Here is a 19,195-nt window from a genome sequence, read left to right as displayed (position 1 = left end):
CTGCCTCTTGCATACAAACGCAAGTAGCATCCCTTAGTGTTAGCTTTATTGTTCGAGTTTATTGTTTTCTAATAGTAGAATTAGCAAGTAGTTAAGTAAATATTGCCCTTAGGGGCTAGAGCTGAGCCATGCCCGGTTCCACAGGCTTTAAAGTCTGCACCGCATGTGCAAAATCCTTTCCAGTGAGTGACCCTCATGACCGTTGCCTCCGATGCCTCGGGGAGCAACACAGGAAAGAAAAATGTAAGATCTGTAGGTCCTTCAAACCAAGGACCCAGAAGGAGAGGGATGCGAGACTAAAAGCGATCCTGATGGAGTCCGCGCTTCACCCGGAATCCGAGCCATCGCGTTCCCCTCCGGCACCGAGTGTCTCCTCGGTGTGGCGCGCTCTACCGGCACCGACATCAGCACTGGCGCCGGCACCATCGGCACCAAAAAAGAAGCGGCGCGAGGCCGCACATATGGACTCCCCCCTGCTACCGGGAAAGCAGGGGGTGCAGCAGGAGATGCCCCAGCCACGTGCCGTGGAGACTACTCTGGCACCGGCATCTCCTCGCAGAGAACCTCCCCCAACTCCTGGGGGTGGGGGAGCGCCTCTGTAAGGGCCATCGACACCGGAGGCTTTCGCTGCGGCATGTGCCCTCATGGGCCTGTCTATGCCTCTGTTCCCCCCTCGGCTGAGGGTTCCGGGACCCGTATCTCGGGGTAAGCCCGCGTTGGCTTACCCCGGTGGGTGGAAGAGACAGGAGTCGAGGTCTCCCCTCAGACGGCCAAGGAGGGTAGAGAGTGCGGGCTCCCCTCCTAGGTCCGACTCCGGGTCGTTGAGCAGCGCGGCACCGAGGGCGGTCCAGGGACAAACGCTCGAGGCGAAGGTGCTACAGTTCCGCCTTGAGCGGGGACCTAAGCGTGTGCTCCGGCACCCCGGTGCGGAGCCCAGCTCAACGCCGATCCCCAACGCTGCCTGCTTTGGCGCTGAGCTTCCCACCATGCATTCTGGCACCACCCGCCTCGGCACCGCGTGACACGTCACAGGCATCACCGCTCCTGCTCTAGATCTGGGAAGTGTCGCCACAAGTCGTCTAGAGGGAGGGGTCGTTCCAGCTACAGCTCCTCCAGCAGCTCCTCTCCTCATTGGCACCGCAGGCTTCAGCACCGGAGGTCTTCATCGTCCAGTAGCCGCTCCCTATCCAGGGCCCATAAGCACCGGTCAAGTGGCTCGGGATCCAAGGAGGGATGCCTGGAAATGACCCAGCAGGTCCCCACACCTGCAACTGCATGGCCCCAAGGCCCCTGGCAATGGCCATGTTGGGGGCCGTGGAGTACCCAGATGGGCCAAGGGACCACCTCTATTCACTCTTCGGTGGCCCAACCAATGCCCCCACCAACTGGTCCACAGGAGGATCACCCCTCTGAGGAGGGGTCTGACCCAGAGGAAGGCCCTTCTGTAGGGGCCCTTCCACAGTCGTCGTCCTCCTCTCCGGATGAGGCAGCGGCCAGGGACAACAGGGCCCCCCCCTTTGACTTCCGGGGCCACCAGGACCTCCTGAGGAGAGTGGCTGACAATCTCGGTCTAGAGATTAAGGAGCTGTCGGAGGAAGAGGACCCCCTCTTTGGGGTCTCTGAGGCAGTAGGCCCATCATGCCTGACCCTGCCTGTTCATGAGAGGGTTATGAAGATAGCTAAAACCCTCTGGCAAACCCCCTCCTCAGTGGCCCCCACCTCGAAAGGCGCTGAGAGCAAATACTATGTACCGAAGGAGGGGTTTGAATTTTTATATACGCATCCCGCCCCAGGTTCGCTCGTAGTGGACGCAGTGAACCAGTGGGACCACCAGGGTGGCCAGGGCAACACCCCTAAAGATAAGGACAGCAAGAAGCTGGACCTTTTTGGGCGCAAGATGTACTCTACTGCGGCCCTACAGCTGAGGGTCGCGAACCATCAGGCCCTCATGGGGAAATATAACCTGAACCTTTGGTCCTCTCTGCAGAGGTTCTCCTCGGGGTTACCCCCAGACTAGGCCGCAGACTTTGCCACTGTGTCACAAGAGGGTGTGGCGGTGGCTAAGGCGGCACTCCAGTCGGCCAGCAACACAGCGGATGCAGCCAGCAGGGCGATTGCTTCGGCCATCGTCATGCGCCGCTGCTCCTGGCTCTAAGCTTTTGATCTGTCTCAGGGGGTCCAACAGTCAATTCAGGACCTCCCCTTTGACTACACCGGCCTCTTCTCTGAGAGGACGGACGAGAAGTTGCATGCCCTAAAGGACTCACGGGCTACCCTGAGATCCCTAGAGCTATACACCCCTCAGGCCTCGAGGCGCCAGACCTGGCCTCAGGCACAGAGGCAGCCGCAACCTCCATTGAGGCCGCCCTCCAGACCCACTCAGCCCAGGAGGGGTAGGGACAGGTACTGGGTGCCCAGCCGCCGCGACCCGCAAGGGCCCCCTCCGGGGGTCACAGCAAGGCCCTAAAAAGGGCAATGCGCCGCATAAGAGGTTTTGACAGGGTGCACAAGGGTGGCACTCCTCCCTTCCCACTGGATCACTCCAAAATTTTCTCACACAGGCTTCAGCCATACCATACCGAATGGGAAGCCATTACCACAGACCAATGGGTCCTTGGCATAGTCCGCAAGGGCTATGCCTTACAGCTTACGGCCTCCCCCCCCCCCCAACTCTCCCCCTACCCAGTGCCTCTTCAGGGACCCCTCTCACGACCAGCTCCTTATACAAGAGGTCAACTCCCTCCTCACGCTCGGTGCAATAGAGGAGGTTCCTCCACAGGAATGGGGAAAGGGATTCTACTCACGGTACTTCCTAATCCCCAAGGCCAAGGGGGGCCTGAGGCCAATTCTGGACCTCCGCCGCCTGAACAAGTTTGTCAGGCGCACCAGGTTTCATATGGTTTCCCTAGCCTCCATCATTGCTGCTCTAGATCCAAGGGACTGGTATGCCGCCCTCGACCTTAAGGATGCATACTTTCATATCACTATCCTTCCAGGTCACAGAAGTTTCTTAAGGTTTATGGTAGCTGGATATCACTACCAGTTTTCTGCCCTGCCCTTTGGCCTTTCGTCCTCGCCAAGGGTATTTACAAAATGTATGGCAGTGGTAGTGGCCCACCTGCTCCAAAGAGGGGTTCAGATATTCCCATACCTGGACGACTGGCTGATCCAGGGCAAGTCCAGGGCTCATGTGAGGAACAGCCTGGCTCAGACCTGCGCCACATGCACCAGACTGGGGCTGCTCATCAACGAGCAGAAGTCCACTCTCACCCCAGTGCAGCGCATAGAGTTCATAGGGGCCACCTTGGAGCCACCCAGGCCAGAGCCTTCCTCCCTCAGACTCGGTTCAAGACCATGACTGCCATCATCAGTGATCTCCACAGGTCTCCCACGATGACAGCCAGGCACTGCCTTCAGCTGTTGGGACACATGGCGGCATGTACTTGTGGTGAGGCTGACTCACCTCAAGCTAAGGCTTCTCCAAGGGTGGCTGGCCTCAGTCTATGCACCGGCCAGACACCGGCTGAACAAGGTGGCCACGGTTCCCACCCAGGTACTGTCCTCCTTGGACTGGTGGAGGGAGGGACCCAGGGGAGGTTCTGAGGGGTGTTCCCTTCAGAGACTCGGCTCCCTCAGTGACCCTGATAACGGATGACTCAGACGAGTGTTGGGGGGCCCACATCAGCAAGGACCTGAGCACCCAGGGGCTATGGTCACTAGACGAGAGGATTCTCCATATAAATGTCAGAGAGCTCAGGGCAGTCCGCTTGGCCTGCAAAGTCTTCATCAAATTCCTGAAGGGCAGGACGATTCAGGTCCTTACAGACAACACGGCAGCCATGTTTTATATAAACAGACGGGGAGCGCGCTCCTTGGCCCTTTGCCAGGAGGCCACGTGTCTTTGGGACTTTGCCGTGAGACACAATTTCCACATATCTGCCTCTCACCTCCCGGGGGGTCAGGAACGACGAGGCAGACCGCCTCTGCAGGTCATTGTTACCCTGCCACGACTGGTCACTGCACCTGGAGGTGGTGACTTCAATCTTCCAGAAGTGGGGGGTTCCCCAACTGGACCTGTTCGCGTCGTCCTGGAACAGGAAGTGCCTGAGGTTCTGCTCGCTCCAAGGTCGCGAGCCGGGCTCCATCTCCGAAGTGTTCCTTCTAGACTGGACGGGGACCCTCATGTATGCGTTTCCCCCCATTCCGCTCCTGCCCAAGGTCCTCTTGAAAATCAAGAGGGACAGAGCGGATATGGTACTGATTGCGCCAGCTTGGCCACGGCAGCACTGGTACAGCATGCTGCTCAACCTGTCAATCGACACGCCGCTTCCACTCCCGAGGCGCTACGACCTGCTCTCACAGGACCAGGGTCGCCTGCTGCACCCGGACCTGGACTCCCTCCACCTGACAGCATGGAGACTCTGTGGCTGACGGAGGGGGAGAGAGCCTGCTCGGCGCAGGTCCAACAGATTCTGCTGGGCAGCAGAAAAGTTTCCACTCAGGTTGTGTACCAGGCCAAGTGGAAGCGTTTTACTTGTTGGGCCGAGTCCCGGGCTGTCCCACCGTCCGGCTCGCCCATACAGGCAATATTGGAGTACCTACACCACCTAAAGCTCCAGGGTTTAGCACTGGCTTCCCTGAAAGTGCACCTGGCAGCTATCTTGGCTTTTCACCAGCGGATGGAAGGGCGTTCCCTGTTCTCCCACCCCATGTCAGTCAGGTTCCTCAAAGGGGTGGAGAGGCTGTACCCCCAGGTCCGTGACCTGGTGCCTCCCTGGGATTTGAACCTGGTCCTCGCCACGTTGACAGGACCCCCCTTCCAGCCCATGGCTACATGCCCGCTGCTTGTCCTCTCTTGGAAGGTAGCCTTCCTCGTGGCCATTACATCGGCTAGGAGGGTCTCCGAGCTCAGAGCTTTAACCTCAGAGTCTCCATACACGGTTTTCTATAAAGATAAGGTCCAACTGAGGCCCCACCCAGCCTTCTTGCCTAAGGTGGTGTCTCAGTTCCACTATAACCAGAATATCTTCCTCCCCGTGTTTTTTCCCCAACCACACGGTTCGGAGGAGGAGCAAAGATGGCACTCGCTGGACGTCAGACAAGCCCTGGCTTTCTACATCGAGCGGACCAGGCCGTTCCGGAAGTCAACGCAGCTGTTCGTGGTGGAAGTGAACCGGATGAAGGGTTCACCTGTCTCCACCCAGCGCATCTTCACCTGGTTCACCGCCTGCATCAAGACCTGCTATGAGCGAGCGAAGGTGCCGCTTCCAGGAGCTGTGACAGCGCACTCAACCAGAGCACAGGCCTCATCTGCGGCCTTCCTGGGAGGAGTGCCCCTGCAGAACATCTGCAGAGCAGCAACCTGGTCGTCGGTCTACACCTTCACATCCCACTACGCCATCGTGCAGCAGGCGAGAGAGGACGCAGGATTCGGCAGAGCAGTACTCTCAACGCTGACTCCTACCCACCTCCAAGGTATGGCTATTTAATCACCATACTGTAATGGATATGAGCAATCACTCGAAGATAGAAAACAGGGTTACTTACCAGTAACCATTGTTCTTCAAGATGTATTGCTCATATCCATTCCAAACCCACCCTCCGTCCCCACTCTCGGAGTTGGCAGAAAGAAGGGACTGAGGGGCCGCAGGGTCGGCAGCGCCCTATGTACCACGGCATGAGCGTGGTACTCCAGCGGGCGCCTGAGCTGGCCCTACGGAGCTAGCTAAGGGAAAAAGTTCCGGGAATCTGCGCACACACCTATAATGGAATGGATATGAGCAACACATCTCGAAGAACAACAGTTACTGGTAAGTAACCCTGTTTTTTAGCTAGTTTTCATGATAGATTTTAATTTTAAGTCCTTTTGAACTAGTTTTCATCTTATCCTGGTACTGAAACGTTGCTGCACTCACTGGGTTTGAAGTGCTGAACCTGTGATGGTCAGTGTCCCACACCTGGCCTGTCTGAAATGTTTGGGAAAATTGCACATCACTGACTCAAAAAGAGAGAGAGCAGTGAGGCTCAGGTGTTTGCTCATGGAGGCAGCATTTCACACCTCCCCATTGGACTCATCATGCACAAAGAGCACACCAAGTACATCGGCCATGGCACGAAGTGCACCAGAGATGTCTGCAGCTCCTCAGTCCCATTCACTGGTACTGAAGAAAAGACTTAAACCCTCCTCAGGCTCAGTACCTCACTTGGGGTTGTCAGGGCCGAAGCCTAGTAGAGGCAGAGACCTTGAGGGACATTCGGAGGAGAGTCTTGCTAGAGTACTCTTCAGCGCAGAATGGATAGCAGCCTCTGAAGCCTCTACCAGGTCTATTGAGGGCATCCCCTGAAAGACTTCTGAGGCAGAGTCATCAGTCATTGCTGCTTCCAACCGTCCTGGAGGTGTATTCAGCTGAAAGGGATCTCCTTTAGCCTCTTGGTAAGGTATCCCCAGTGGTGCAAGAAGGTTTACAGCTGGTACTCATGCCTGCAGCACCTATCTCTCTCTGTCAGAAACTCATGGTACCATTATCTCTCAAGCTTCCGCAATGGCTGGTATGGTTGAAGGACAAGCTTCAATAATATCCCTGGTTCTACCATCCCTTGGCTTGGTCTACCTATCTCCAGTTGCAACTGGTTCTGCTTCTTCTGTCCACTCGCCCCCAATTTCAGATGTTTCACGTTCACAAGAATGTGACCTGCGATGTGCAGGTGGTCAGACTATATCATGATGGTCCCATTTGCCCTCAAAGTTTATGAGACTGGTTGATCAGAGGTTGATCTGAGGCTCAGGTGTTCAGTTTATCTGCTGGCCTGTCTACTTCAACGCACTGGGTCTCCTAGTAAATCAGGACAAATAAATTCTAAAATCTGTACAGAGAACAGAGTTCGTTGGAGCAGCCTTAGACTCCAAAAAGGCCAAGGCCTTACTACCACAATTCAGGTTCAAAGCCCTACAGGGCTTGATGTTGTGACCGAAAGCATATCCTCTCATCATAACCCACCACTGCCTCACATGGGCACATGTGCTGCTGGGTCACATGGCAGTGTGCATCTATATGAATCAACACACCCAACTGTATCTCAGAAAGCTGCAAGCCTGGCTGGCGTCAGTGTATGCCTCAAGTCGTCATTTGGACAAGCTGGTTCGCATGCCAGTGTCAGTTTATCTCTGGACCTTCTGCAAGTCTGTGGGGAGAGGGCTTCACTTTCTCTCTCTACTACCAACCCTCACTTTAATCAGACCCATCAGCCCTGAGTTGGGGGGCTCATATTGGGTCCCTGCAGACTCAAGGTCTTTGGTTGTCTCAAAAATCTAATGGCTCATATAAATGTCAGGGAGTTAAGAGCTATGTAACTAGCATGTTCAGTTTTCCTCCTGCATATAGTAGGAAAGAACTTGGTAATTCTAACAGGCAGATCAGCGACTGTTTTATATAACGGACAGGGAGAAGTGTGGTCAACCTGGCTATGCCAGGAGGCAGCTTGCTTCTGGGACTTTTGCATAACCAGTTCAATACATCTGAGGGCTGCTTACCTTCTAGGGAAGCAGAACATGTTTGCTGATTGGAAAAAGGTCCTGCTTAGTCAATTACCACAAATGGTCTTTACTTCTGGGCATCTCCAGATCCATCTTCCAGTTCTGGAGGACTCCCCAAGTGGAACTGTTTGCTACAAAGTCCAATAGAAAATGACATTGATTTTGTTCCCAGAGAGCTCTCCAGTCCCGTTTGTTGACTGATGCTTTTCTGCTACCTTGGAAAGACCCCCTCCTGTATGTCTTCCCTCCAATTTCATTGTTGCCCAGAGTCTTGTTCAAAGTCAAACAAGATCATGCTAGTCTCATTCTGATAGCACCGGCATGGCATCGATAACACTGGCACTTGACCCTACTGAGTTTGTCTCCCACTGGATCCAGATGTGATTTTTTTCAGGACCACGCCGTCTGCTCGATCCCAACCTACAAGATCACCACCTGACTGTTTGGATCCTTCATGGTTAACACCTTTGGGAAGATCCTGTTCTAAGGCTGTCCAGAAAGTACTTCTGAATAATAGAAGACCCTCAACTAAGGGCACTTACCTGACTAAATGGAATTGCTTCTCCATTTGGTACCAGCAGAAAGGCATACCTCCATAACCTGCATCTCTAAACCTTGTACTGGACTATCTTCTGAACCTAAAACATCAGTTTGGTGACTAACTCTGTAAGAGTACATCTGGCAGCGATCTCAGCCTTTCTTACCTTAATGGATAGTAGATGCCTTTTCTCCAATCCCATTGTTGCCAGATTCCTAAAGGACTTGATCGGATTGTACCACGTGTGCAAAATCCTATCCCTCCTTAGGATCTGAACTTGGTCCTAACAAAGTTAATGGGACTGCCAATTGAAACCCTTGCAGATTGCTATCTGCTTCATCTCTCTATGAAAGTAGTGTTTTTAGTTGCCACTACTTCAGCCAGAAGGGTGGGCAAGTTGAAAGCCCTAATATCAGAGCATCCCTTTACAGTTTTCCATAAGGATAAAGTTTATCTCCTCCTCACCCAAAATTTCTAATGAAGGTAATGTCTGATTTTCATGTTAACTAGGCAATCTGTTTGCTGCTGATCTTCCAGAAACCCTCTGCACATAGAGAGGAGGAGATAACTCATTCATTTGGATGTGAGATGGGCTTTAGCTTTCTATCTGGAGCATACTAAGTCCTTTAGATCCTCCATGCAGTTGTTGCAATTGCAGACAAGACTAAGGACCAACCAGTTTCCACTCAGAGAATCTCATCCTTGATTGCTTCATGCATTTGTGTCTATGCTACTACTTGTCTAATATAGCCCTGCCACCCAGAGTAATGGCTCACTGTAGTAGAGCACAGGCATCTTCTGGGCTTTCTTGGTGAAAGTGCCTATCAGAGACAGACCTTTCTAAAGTGGTGACTTGGTCATCAGTCCACCCTTCTGCTTCTCGTTATGTTATTTACCATCAGTCCAGGGGTGATACCAGTTTTGGGTGGGTTGTCCTCCAGTCACTGTTCAGGTAGACTTTGAGCCCACCTCCATATCTGTCTGCTTGTGAGTCACCTACAAGGGAATGGACATGTGCAAGCACTCGAAGAATAAATGGCTGCCTACCTTTCTGTAACTGTTCTGCGATATGTTGAATATGTCCATTCCATGACCCACCCTCCTTCCCCTCTCTGTCAGTGTCTATCCAATACGAAGGAACTGAGGGGAGGGCAGTTATGGGCGGCTCTGCTCTCTTATACCAGCATGTGGTGACAGAGGAGGCTTGAGCGACACCAATGGGTAGCACTGTGGGAAAAAGTTCTCCAACAATTGCATGCTCAGTTACAGTGAATTGGATGTGCAGCACATCTGGAAGAACCACCATTTACTGGAATAGCAACAGTGTAAATGGTTAACATAGTCTTAGGAAGACTGTCTTCCTATATCTGTGGAAAGAATCTCACTCAATGTGGCAGCTACTGTAATATTAATAATAAAACCTAAGTTCAGGTCCCTGCTCTACCACAGACTTCCTGTGTAATCTTGAGCAAGCCATTCTCTCTCTGCCTTCTGTTCCCCATTTGTAAAATGGGAATAACAACATTTCATCTCATAAGGGTGTTGTGAGCGTAATAAATGAATTGAAGATTGTGAGGTTCTGATGCTATAGTAATAAGGGGGAGGAGGACGTAAATACCTAAGGGCTTGTCTACATGAACAATGAGTCTGTTGCAAACTGGGATGTGAATCTACCCCTCGCTAGTCTGCCATGGATTGAGCTGTCCATATGGACCCTACTGACAAATCATTAGTAGTTTGTAATGGCACTTTAATCTACTTCTGTTTCAAAGAGGACTAGGTCAGAGCACATGGACAGATGGTTCATGCATGTTAGCAGGGTCCCTGGAGATAGTCCATGGCAGGCTAGTGCAGGCTAGATTTGCACCCCAGCTTGCTGCAAACTAAATGTTTGCGTGAACAAGTCCTTGGATAGTCTGAAGAGATACATTAAAGCATATTCAGAGGGATCTTTGTGCAAAACTGCAGGATCATCATCTCTGGAAATGTTTCAATTTTAGTGCAACAATGAAATCTGGAGAAATGGAAACATGATGTTAAAATCCAGACCTCCTTATTCCTAGATACATTTAGTGTAACCTTCAGAATCCTGAAATTGTAATAGTTTCAGGTTGAAGAGATGTGACCTTCACTTACTTTTTTTTTGCCAAGTACATATGTTATCCTTTCAGTCACCTGAAACATTTTAACAAAACATGTACATTAATTTTCTCAAAATCTCCCTCCCCTTCAGCTAGTTTAGGTTTTGATGTCCATGTATCAGTACTCTGTGCATGTAACTGGCTTTATTTTTAAAAAAGTATTTTTGTCTGCAGCATGGATGCTGGCTATTTGATGGCATTAAAGCTGTGCCTGGTTTTGACAATGCTTTTATCTTTCCTTCGTAATAACTGGCTCTTTATCAGTCATTAAGGTCAGCATCATAAATGTGTTTTCTTTATCTGGCGTTGGAATGGCCTGCACCTGGCTATCCTCTAGGAAGGGAAGACTATCACCTACACAAGTTTGCTTTAGCACTTTAGAGACCACAAGCACTATCTGAATGGTGCATTTCTGGGTGCTTCCTAGAAAAAATCTGTGACAGTGAGACTTCTTTTGCTTTCATGGATAGTTCTTTGAATGATGTCACATGATTATCTCTTAAATAATGAAAACCTATGGAGAGGCAAGACTTTGAGCTTTTGTGAAACTTCTGCAGCTTTGTCTCCAGGCCAGGTTTCTAGATTATGCAAGAAAAGTTTCTGTGCTCCCCTTTATGCTCCCTTTGTTTTTAACAAGCAGCTGTGAGCAGTGTATAGATATCATGCCAACAACTGAAACATTGCCTTAGTTGAATATTTTTTGTCATTTTAGTTCCATGAGAATTTAGATTACTGTGGAATAGTAATGCACCCAGTTATGAATATGCTATGTCAGCAGTTAAAAGATGCACGCCTGTGTTCATCCACAGCCTTGTATTATATAATTATTTACTCCTGTTTTCTGTAGGTGGTCATAAATGTAAGCCCCCTTGCTGGATACACAGTGAAATTCCTAAAGACTGAAAAATAACATCATGCATCTGATTGTAACTAGATTTCCTAATTTTTCTTATGCTGTCTCTGTAACCTTATGCTTTTAGCATAAGGAAATATGCACATGCTATTTGCTTCTGTATGGTATGCATCCAACAGCTGTTTTCCATGCAAATGAGCTTTGTGGATTTTTTTTCCTTTCTGTCCCACACCTTCAGGATTTTTCTTCTCCATTATGTGTCTTAGCTCTGGAAACCCAGGATATTAGTCTATTAACTTATTCTGATCTTGTTTCTAATTAAATGGCCTGAATTGAATAATTACATATAATATAGTTTGAAGAGGAAGTTCGTCTATTTTAAATAGGCTTGATGCTGCCTGCAATGGTCAGGACGCAAACTTCATTTTTTTGGAAAAGTGATTAACATCCACTATATACATATTCTGCATTCTAGCCCCTAACTTATGCTCTGTAGTTGTGGCTCTTGACATTTGAGAGTAAGCGCCTTCCTTTACCTGAAAGCCCGTTCTGCCTCCCTGTGCAGCAGCTGCTACTCAGAGTGGCTGCCTCTACCGCCTTCAAGAGTAGCTGTCTCTCTTGATGTATGCCAGCCTGAGAGAGAGAACAAGAAGGTAGGGGGAGGTAGAAATGAAAATAATCCACTGTTTGACTTGCAGATCTCCTCCACCTTCATTCCTCAGCAGCATAGAGTAGTGAGAGATGAGGGACAAGCAGTGGCTTAATACCCCAAATTTTCTAGGCAGCTGGCTGGCCTTCAACTGAGTGAAGGAGGTCTAGTTCTGTAGAGCAGAATTCTCTAGCTATGCACTCTGTGTGTGTATGGGCACAAGCTGAAAAGTGCGATCCCCACAATTATGCATTGATCTTTGAAACCCTGAGGGTTGTACTGTTTTAAAATGAGGCTCCTCTAAAGACAATAAGGCAGTCTGAGATTGAATTGTTTCTCGAAGTCTTAACACTTGTAACACTTATAACTACTGTGCTACAGTGGTTAAACACTATTAAAAATATATCTGGGTTGCCAGTTGGTATTGTCTGCTACTAATTGCTAACGCAAAATACTTGTCAGTTGCTGATCCATCAGATTTCATGTGATTTGGGGTCTGCTATGTATTAATTTAAAGTGAATAAATTGTATTAATCTCCTAAACCAATCTGTGAACTCACCTATCATTGGTAGAAATGCAAAAGAATAATTTCTATAAGAACTGTGCCGAGAGTTGCTTATTACAGATACATAGTTAAATATTAGCGGTATATACCCTTTTCCACTATCAGAAGTAACAATTTCAATGACAAAAGAGCCAGCTAATAATGAAACTATGTGCTGTCAATGTGGGGTTTCCCTTCACTGTAGAAAATATCATTCATCTGACATGGCCGCTATGAATTGTTCTGTTTTGAGTATAACTGTATATAATTTAACCCTTATTCATTTTTGGTACACTTTCTGTAGAGAAATACAATGAAATTTGGAGGTGGATTAAAGCTATGGCATTTTACAAAATGGAGTACATTTTACTGAACGTATAACTTCCTAAATAAAGGCCTGTATTTCTTCATTGTAGGTGGCTATGAATATCCTAAACAGCGGAAGATTTAGCATGGGTAGTGCATCTGCAGGAATGCTTAAGAAACTGATAGGTAGGTAAAATGAAGCTTACTGATTTCTTGGAAGAATGAAATTATCAATCCTTGCATTACAAAAGAAAGCTTTACATCCTGTACAAAGACAAATGTCACCTCTTTCAAAGACACTTTGTAATAATAACAGTCATTTCAGATATGGACTCTAGGACTGAAAATTTAGACTGGCTAAAACTAAAGGTTACTTATCTATAAAATACTGATGGTGTTTTCACTTGATAGTACATAAAACTGTTCTGTTACCTTTGTTTAGCATCAGAATAGATTACTTACTAATAGAGTATCCTTTGAAAACTGCATTAGGTTGATTTTAGAAGCAACCAGATATAGGAATATAATAGCTGCCTTAACATTCTGACGTAAAGGAACATTGAAGTATTCAGGCTTCAAAATTTACATACAGTGGTAGCTATTAGAATCAGCTTCTGTCAACAGTTACCATTCACTGGTTTCTGAAAGATCTCAAAATTTCCCTGTATGCTGGATAGGAGATAATTACTGTCCTTGTTGATGAATGTGCTTCCTGTGCCTGGGGGACAGGGCTGACTACCTCCACCTCTTGCTTGAAAACCCTTTGACAGTCTTCCCAATGACACTCTCAACACATTCATTTCAAACTACTCCTTCAAAAATACAGTTAGCTACTGCTTCATAGAAAAGTACCAACAAAGTCTCTTGGAAATATTACAGTGCTATCAGATGGGAGATTTTGGTGACTTCAGCCCTGCTGAGGTATAATGTAGATAGTCCTTGAGTGGCCTGTTCTATTAACTCAGTGTGATACTTGCTTGAGGATGAAAAAGGCTACCTTGATGTAATCCCCAAATGGGGTATCTGAAAGGAACTGCTGATAGGATTTCTCTCCTGTACAGGGAGCTGCATTTCAATCTGATTGTTGCTACTACTCTTTGCTTCTAAAAAGTTAATATTAAAAACTTGCAAATTTTTATTCTTAATTCTGTAAAATACCGTTCTTCCTTAGTCCATTCTAGTTATAGCAGAGCATAGATTGTGTTCTCACAACTTCCCCTCTGCTGATGGTATGTATGTAGGTCCTAGAGAAATCTTTCAGACAGTTGTTTTGCTCCAGTGCAGTCTGAGTTGTAAATGTGACCAAGTTAAAACAACACAACGTATTTACAGGTGGAAAGAGATTTCTAAAGAGCATAGGTTTAATTATATACATGATGTACCATTTACATACTGCTGAGATTACATGTTCAGGGAACAACTGAGTTGTTTTCATAAATTATTTTAAGATACCTTTTAAAAAAGGTTCTACTCATCAATGTGTTTTCTCTCTCTTTTTGTAAGAAATGACAGCAGAGTATGCTTGTACAAGAAAACAGTTCAATAAGAAACTGAGTGACTTTGGACTAATTCAGGTAATCAGGAAACTGAAAACCTATGTTAGAAAATTCTCAGCCTGTGGTTTTCATGATTTGTTTATTGAATAAGAGGTGGGAGAAGGATTTTGTTCTTTCTGTAGCAGCTACTAGTAAAAAAAATTGTTGCTGGGTTACTAGATGCTTGGTATTCAATCTACATAAATTTAGCCTAGAGGTTTATATGTGCTGATGTTTTGAATGTATAGGAGTATTAATGTACCAAACTTAAAACTTTTAAGTTTTTCATGAAAAGTATTCTACGTAGCATTTAATGCTTACTGATTTAATACGTATAAAAGCTCCGTTTAGTTAGGCACTAAATTTGATTGACTGCTGACCTGACTTTAATAACTCTGCATCTAAATTTATGCATAGTAAATGTTTGTGTGCTATTTGGCAGGAGAAGTTTACCCTTATGGCTCACAAAGCATATGTAATGGAGAGCATGGCCTACCTCACTGCAGGAATGATGGACAGGCCAGGAGTGCCCGATTGCTCAGTAGAGGCAGCTATGGTTAAGGTAATACATTTTATTGAAAAAGACAGGCATAAAGCATTAGAATAAAATTAAGACTAACCCCTCTATCTCTGATACAATTTGATCTTGTAGCCTCTTGTCTGAGACATTCACATACCACAGTGGTGGGTGTGAAACAAGAACATGAATAAAATACAGCATGGTTTGTTTTCACTCTACCCCTCACTCCATTTTGACGGTCCTGCAGGGCCTAATCTACACTGTCGTCTTTGTATAAAACACTCTGATACAGGTAGTATAAGTATCTTAATCCCCAAAAATTTCCAGGAGCAGTGGCATTTTGACATAGCCATATAAGAATCTTGGCCATGCACATAGTGAAGGGAGAAAGCTTCTGAAATTCAGTCCTCATCCAAACAGCCCTTGCAAAAAGAGACACTAAATAATTCATATTTGAGAGGGGCTTTCCACAGAGCAGGCAAGGGGAATTGTTCTGAGGACCCTGCTTGGCATGCTCAGTATTTAGGGAATAGGGATGCAAATGGGGAGACAGCAGGTATGGTATTTGGGTGTGACTCTGGATTCCCCTCTCATTGTGGGAGGCCCATGTTGTGACAGTGGTCAAAGACAACAATATCTAGATGTTTCTCTCGGCATGGACCTCCGCACCAGGTTAAAATGTGACTGGTAAGGAGCTACTGTCCTGGTTTTCCTTGAAATTGACTCAGAAGCTGGCAAATTTACAGAATGCAACTGCTCACTTCCTCATTAGGATAGGGGTGAGGGAGTGAGTCAGGCCGGCCCCGTGTCCTGGCTGCCAATATGTAAAAGGGGCTTTACTATTGATATCGCTAAAGCAGTTCAGAAATTACTTTTCGGAATGTTGTTGGCTGGCAAAGCCCCCTTAAGGACTGAAGACTTTCCACTGCCTGGAGGGTGAACCTATATGTTACTGCATGCGCAGGCCAAAAAACTTGCTTCCTTGCCATGTGCATTTGAAAAGATTTAAGCTGTTGAGTGGCCTGATCCATTCTCTCCCAGTTCATGGATCTGAATCCCCATGGACACTCAGAGGAGTTTCCATGTGACCTAGGGGAAAGGAGGAGCATGCCACAAAGTCTGACCTCATTTTAAAAAGGATGGATAAATTTATGATTGTGTAAGACACTCTTTGAGATTTTTGGGTGGAAGATGCTATAGAAATGTTAAGTGTATTATTTATCTTTTTACAGTCTAAATACATGTAGCTATTTTCTTAAGGCAACATCAGTCCTCCAGCATGGATTACTCTCTAAAGCGGTCTGAAAGTGATTCTGTTGGCTTGTGTTCATCTAGCCAAGTAGAGAATTAGCATGTTGATTTTATAATGTGGCTGTTCAGTTTGAACATTGATTTTTATGGACCAGTGCACTTTCCATGTACCATAACCAGAGCAATCTCAGATAACTTTAAATTGGCTAGGAGGAAAGGCACTGCAAGATGCATATTTTGAAAGTTGTTTTATAGACACAGTTCATCCTAATTCATTCTTGTAGTCTTATCCCTCTGTTTGACTTAAGATATAAGAATAAAGCAATCTAGTTTCTATTTAAAGTTGGCGTCTACTGTAGCAGTAATTAAAGTGTGTTGCTTTTGGCAGGTATTTAGTTCTGAAGGTGCTTGGATTTGTGTAAGTGAAGCTTTACAAATTCTTGGAGGTCTTGGCTACATGAAAGATTACCCCTATGAACGCTATCTCCGGGATAGCAGGATCCTTTTGATTTTTGAGGCAAGTATGAATACACTTCTTTCCTACTGTAAATCAGAACTAATTCACCCTCTAAGTATTCTTGTTATAAATTTGAAATAAAATGAAACAAATTCTATGTAGCATTCTTTCAGAAGGGACAATGAATCCTGTTAATAGCCTTCACTTGGAGTTGCAAGTTTTCTACTGTCTCAGTTGAAATAACATTGGAATTATCTGGTTTGCCATGGAGAAGAGGGTGTTCCTTCAGTAAAGACTCTAGGACATGGAGGGTCTAGAGAATAGATTGTGCCCAAAAAGGAGCAAAGTTTGAGAGCCCATTGGAACTGGCATCTGTCTGCCCCAAATGAGTTAGTGGTCTTTTTTGGGGAAGGGATTCTGATTTAGAATTTAGAAACTGATTTAGAAACTCTGACCATTTTGACCAAAATAATAATAGTTATACTAGATACGGTATCAGAGGAAAACATACTGAAAGGAGAAAAATAGTCCCAGCTCAGCTTCTTTTATATCCAAAATAAAAAAAAAAAAAAAATCCATTGTTTACTTTAAGCTTTTTAGCTAAAACTTGTAACTAGCTTATACCAAGTAAATACGCTTCACTGTGTGTTGTGAAAGATAAGAGCAGCATGTTAGCTATTTAAATAAGAGGCTATTTGAGGTGAAGTCTTATATTACATAGCAAGAACATTTTCACACTAACTTTATTCCATTCTTATTCTTTGTTACATTAAGTATCAGAGCTAACACATGTATAGGGTTTGGTAAGAACTTTAGACAAAATGTTTACGGTTTTCAGAATGCATGGATATTAGTTTCTGTGTCTGGAATTATTTTCTCTAATGGAACTGTTTGACAGAAGTGTTTTGTTCAAAGATATTTTGTGGTGTAGCTTGTTTTGTTGGAGTGTAAGCTTAGGTAAACTTAGCTTCTCTTGTAAAGATTCCTCCTCACAGGCTTCTTTAGAAGCCTTTTAAAAAAAAAAAAAAAAAAAGGAAATTTTAGTAAGATTCATCTGAGACCACCAAGCCTATGACAGTCCCAGAGTACTGATGATTTTTTTTTTAAAAACCGATCCTGTTGATTGCAAAGTTCTTTGTCTCATAGCTGGGTCATCAGGAATCATTTCCCTAGTTTGTGTTTGACTCAGGTTTTCAGTATAGATTTTTCCAGAAGACCCATTACAAATAGAGGACAATTATCACTTTAATTTTAATAGGACAGCAAAAATTCTGTGCCACAAATGAAAATGTCCTATAATTGTCAGGTCACATCGTTGAGGCACTAGCATTCACCTAGCACTACCACACCTATGTCTGATTTTTATTTTGCCACAGCTGACTAGGGAGTGAAACAAAAATATTGAGCAACTGACAGAGTTGGGCCTCCAAAGTAAAGGATGGATTTGGCAGATAGTTCCTCTAGATGGAAAGCATTTTTTTTTCCTGGTTATCCCAAGTACTGGAGGACTTTCCTATCAGATTATAGGACGTCTGAGTCAAGTCAGCTTTCATCTAAAAACATTGCAATTACGTCTTTTAAAAATACTTGCTTTTCTATCCAGTCTTTTCTGTTAAACCTGACACTTGGGAAAATTCCTCCCTTGCCAACAGATGGAGACAATACACTGACCTTGTTGGTGATGTCATCCCTGTTTCTAAGGGCCTTACTGATTCATCTGGGTCAGTTGTTTCTCTTTCCAGCAATTGGGAAGCACAGTATTTTACCAGCTGACAACAGAAGTCTGAAGAGAGGAGAAGGCCTGGTCCCTCCTTCCCATCATAGCAAAAGAAATTGGGTTAGAGATGTTATAACATGTCCTACAGACATTTACTAGTCCTCCTTATTGAGTAAAACCTCTTTCCTCTAGATTTGTAGCAACCAGGATCAGGCATATCATTGGCTCATCACACATTTGACACCAGCCTAGTATCTCCAATACATTTTCCCGTCTCCATCAATTCTCTTATTTCTGGATTTTGTCTACATCTGTTAGAACAACCACATACTGGACTCTGGCACCAAACTCTTCAAAATCAGGTTCACCCCTTGTTCTGCTTGTACTTGCCAAGTAGGCACTTGGGGTTAGTTACAATAATTTTTAAAGTTTTCCTTTTTAAAGCAATCTAATAAGTGATAGTCCTACTGACTGACAAATGTCTATTGTTCTAATTAATGTATAGATTCATCTTTTTCTTGTGCTGTTACATATTTGTGTACTAGCAGAAGAAAGCCCTTTGATGATTCCCCCCCCCCCCCCCCCCCCCCCCCCCGATTCAACAAATAAAAATGGTCAGCATTTCAAAATTAAGATACAGCAAAGCAGACAGAAACCAGTGGTGTATATATAATAGTTTTATGTATGGATTGAGCAACTGAAAAGGGGTATTATTTGACTGTCAGCCAAAAACATTAAAACAGACTTAAAAAATATGGTGGGAAAGGGTTTACCTTTTTTTTTTTTTTAAATAAAAGAACAAAATACATTTTATGTTGTCCTAGTAATCTAATACAGTAGAAAGAGTAGAGTAGAGGATAAATTAAAATAATACAAATGATTCTCATTTCTTTTGTCAAGGATCTTGTGCATCCCAATTAAGCATAAAGAGCCTTTTCTCAAATGTATATAGTCCTCTTAATTTATAGCCTTCTGGCTGCATGCCTTTTTAAGATTATCCTTCTGTTCCTTAATTGGCCAGACTTTACAGTGACAGTCATTACTTTCTTGGACAGGAGCCATATTGCTTCTGTATCACTTCCAGACAGAAAGTAAAGGATCAGGAGTTAAGCCTGAATTTCCCATAAGGGTGGCTGTGTAAGAGCCACT

General features: G+C 45.6%; 1 protein-coding gene across 1 annotated transcript in view; it reads left to right on the top strand.

Moving 5' to 3' along the window:
- ACAD9 (acyl-CoA dehydrogenase family member 9) overlaps positions 1–19,195 on the top strand; it is a 56,592-nt gene that overhangs the window by 27,105 nt on the left and 10,292 nt on the right. Inside the window, exons 9-12 of the mRNA XM_067543783.1 lie at positions 12,677–12,752; positions 14,070–14,140; positions 14,544–14,663; positions 16,261–16,389. Coding sequence (XP_067399884.1) covers positions 12,677–12,752; positions 14,070–14,140; positions 14,544–14,663; positions 16,261–16,389 — 396 coding nt within the window. The remainder of the gene's footprint in view (positions 1–12,676; positions 12,753–14,069; positions 14,141–14,543; positions 14,664–16,260; positions 16,390–19,195) is intronic.

The sequence above is a fragment of the Emydura macquarii genome, unplaced genomic scaffold (assembly GCF_026122565.2).
Source record: "Emydura macquarii macquarii isolate MOO-44397 ecotype Brisbane River unplaced genomic scaffold, CSIRO-AGI_Emac_v2 contig_968, whole genome shotgun sequence".
NCBI lineage: Eukaryota > Metazoa > Chordata > Testudines > Chelidae > Emydura > Emydura macquarii.
The sequence above is the reverse complement of the archived record's forward strand: the minus strand, read 5'-3'. Positions and strand labels throughout refer to the sequence as shown.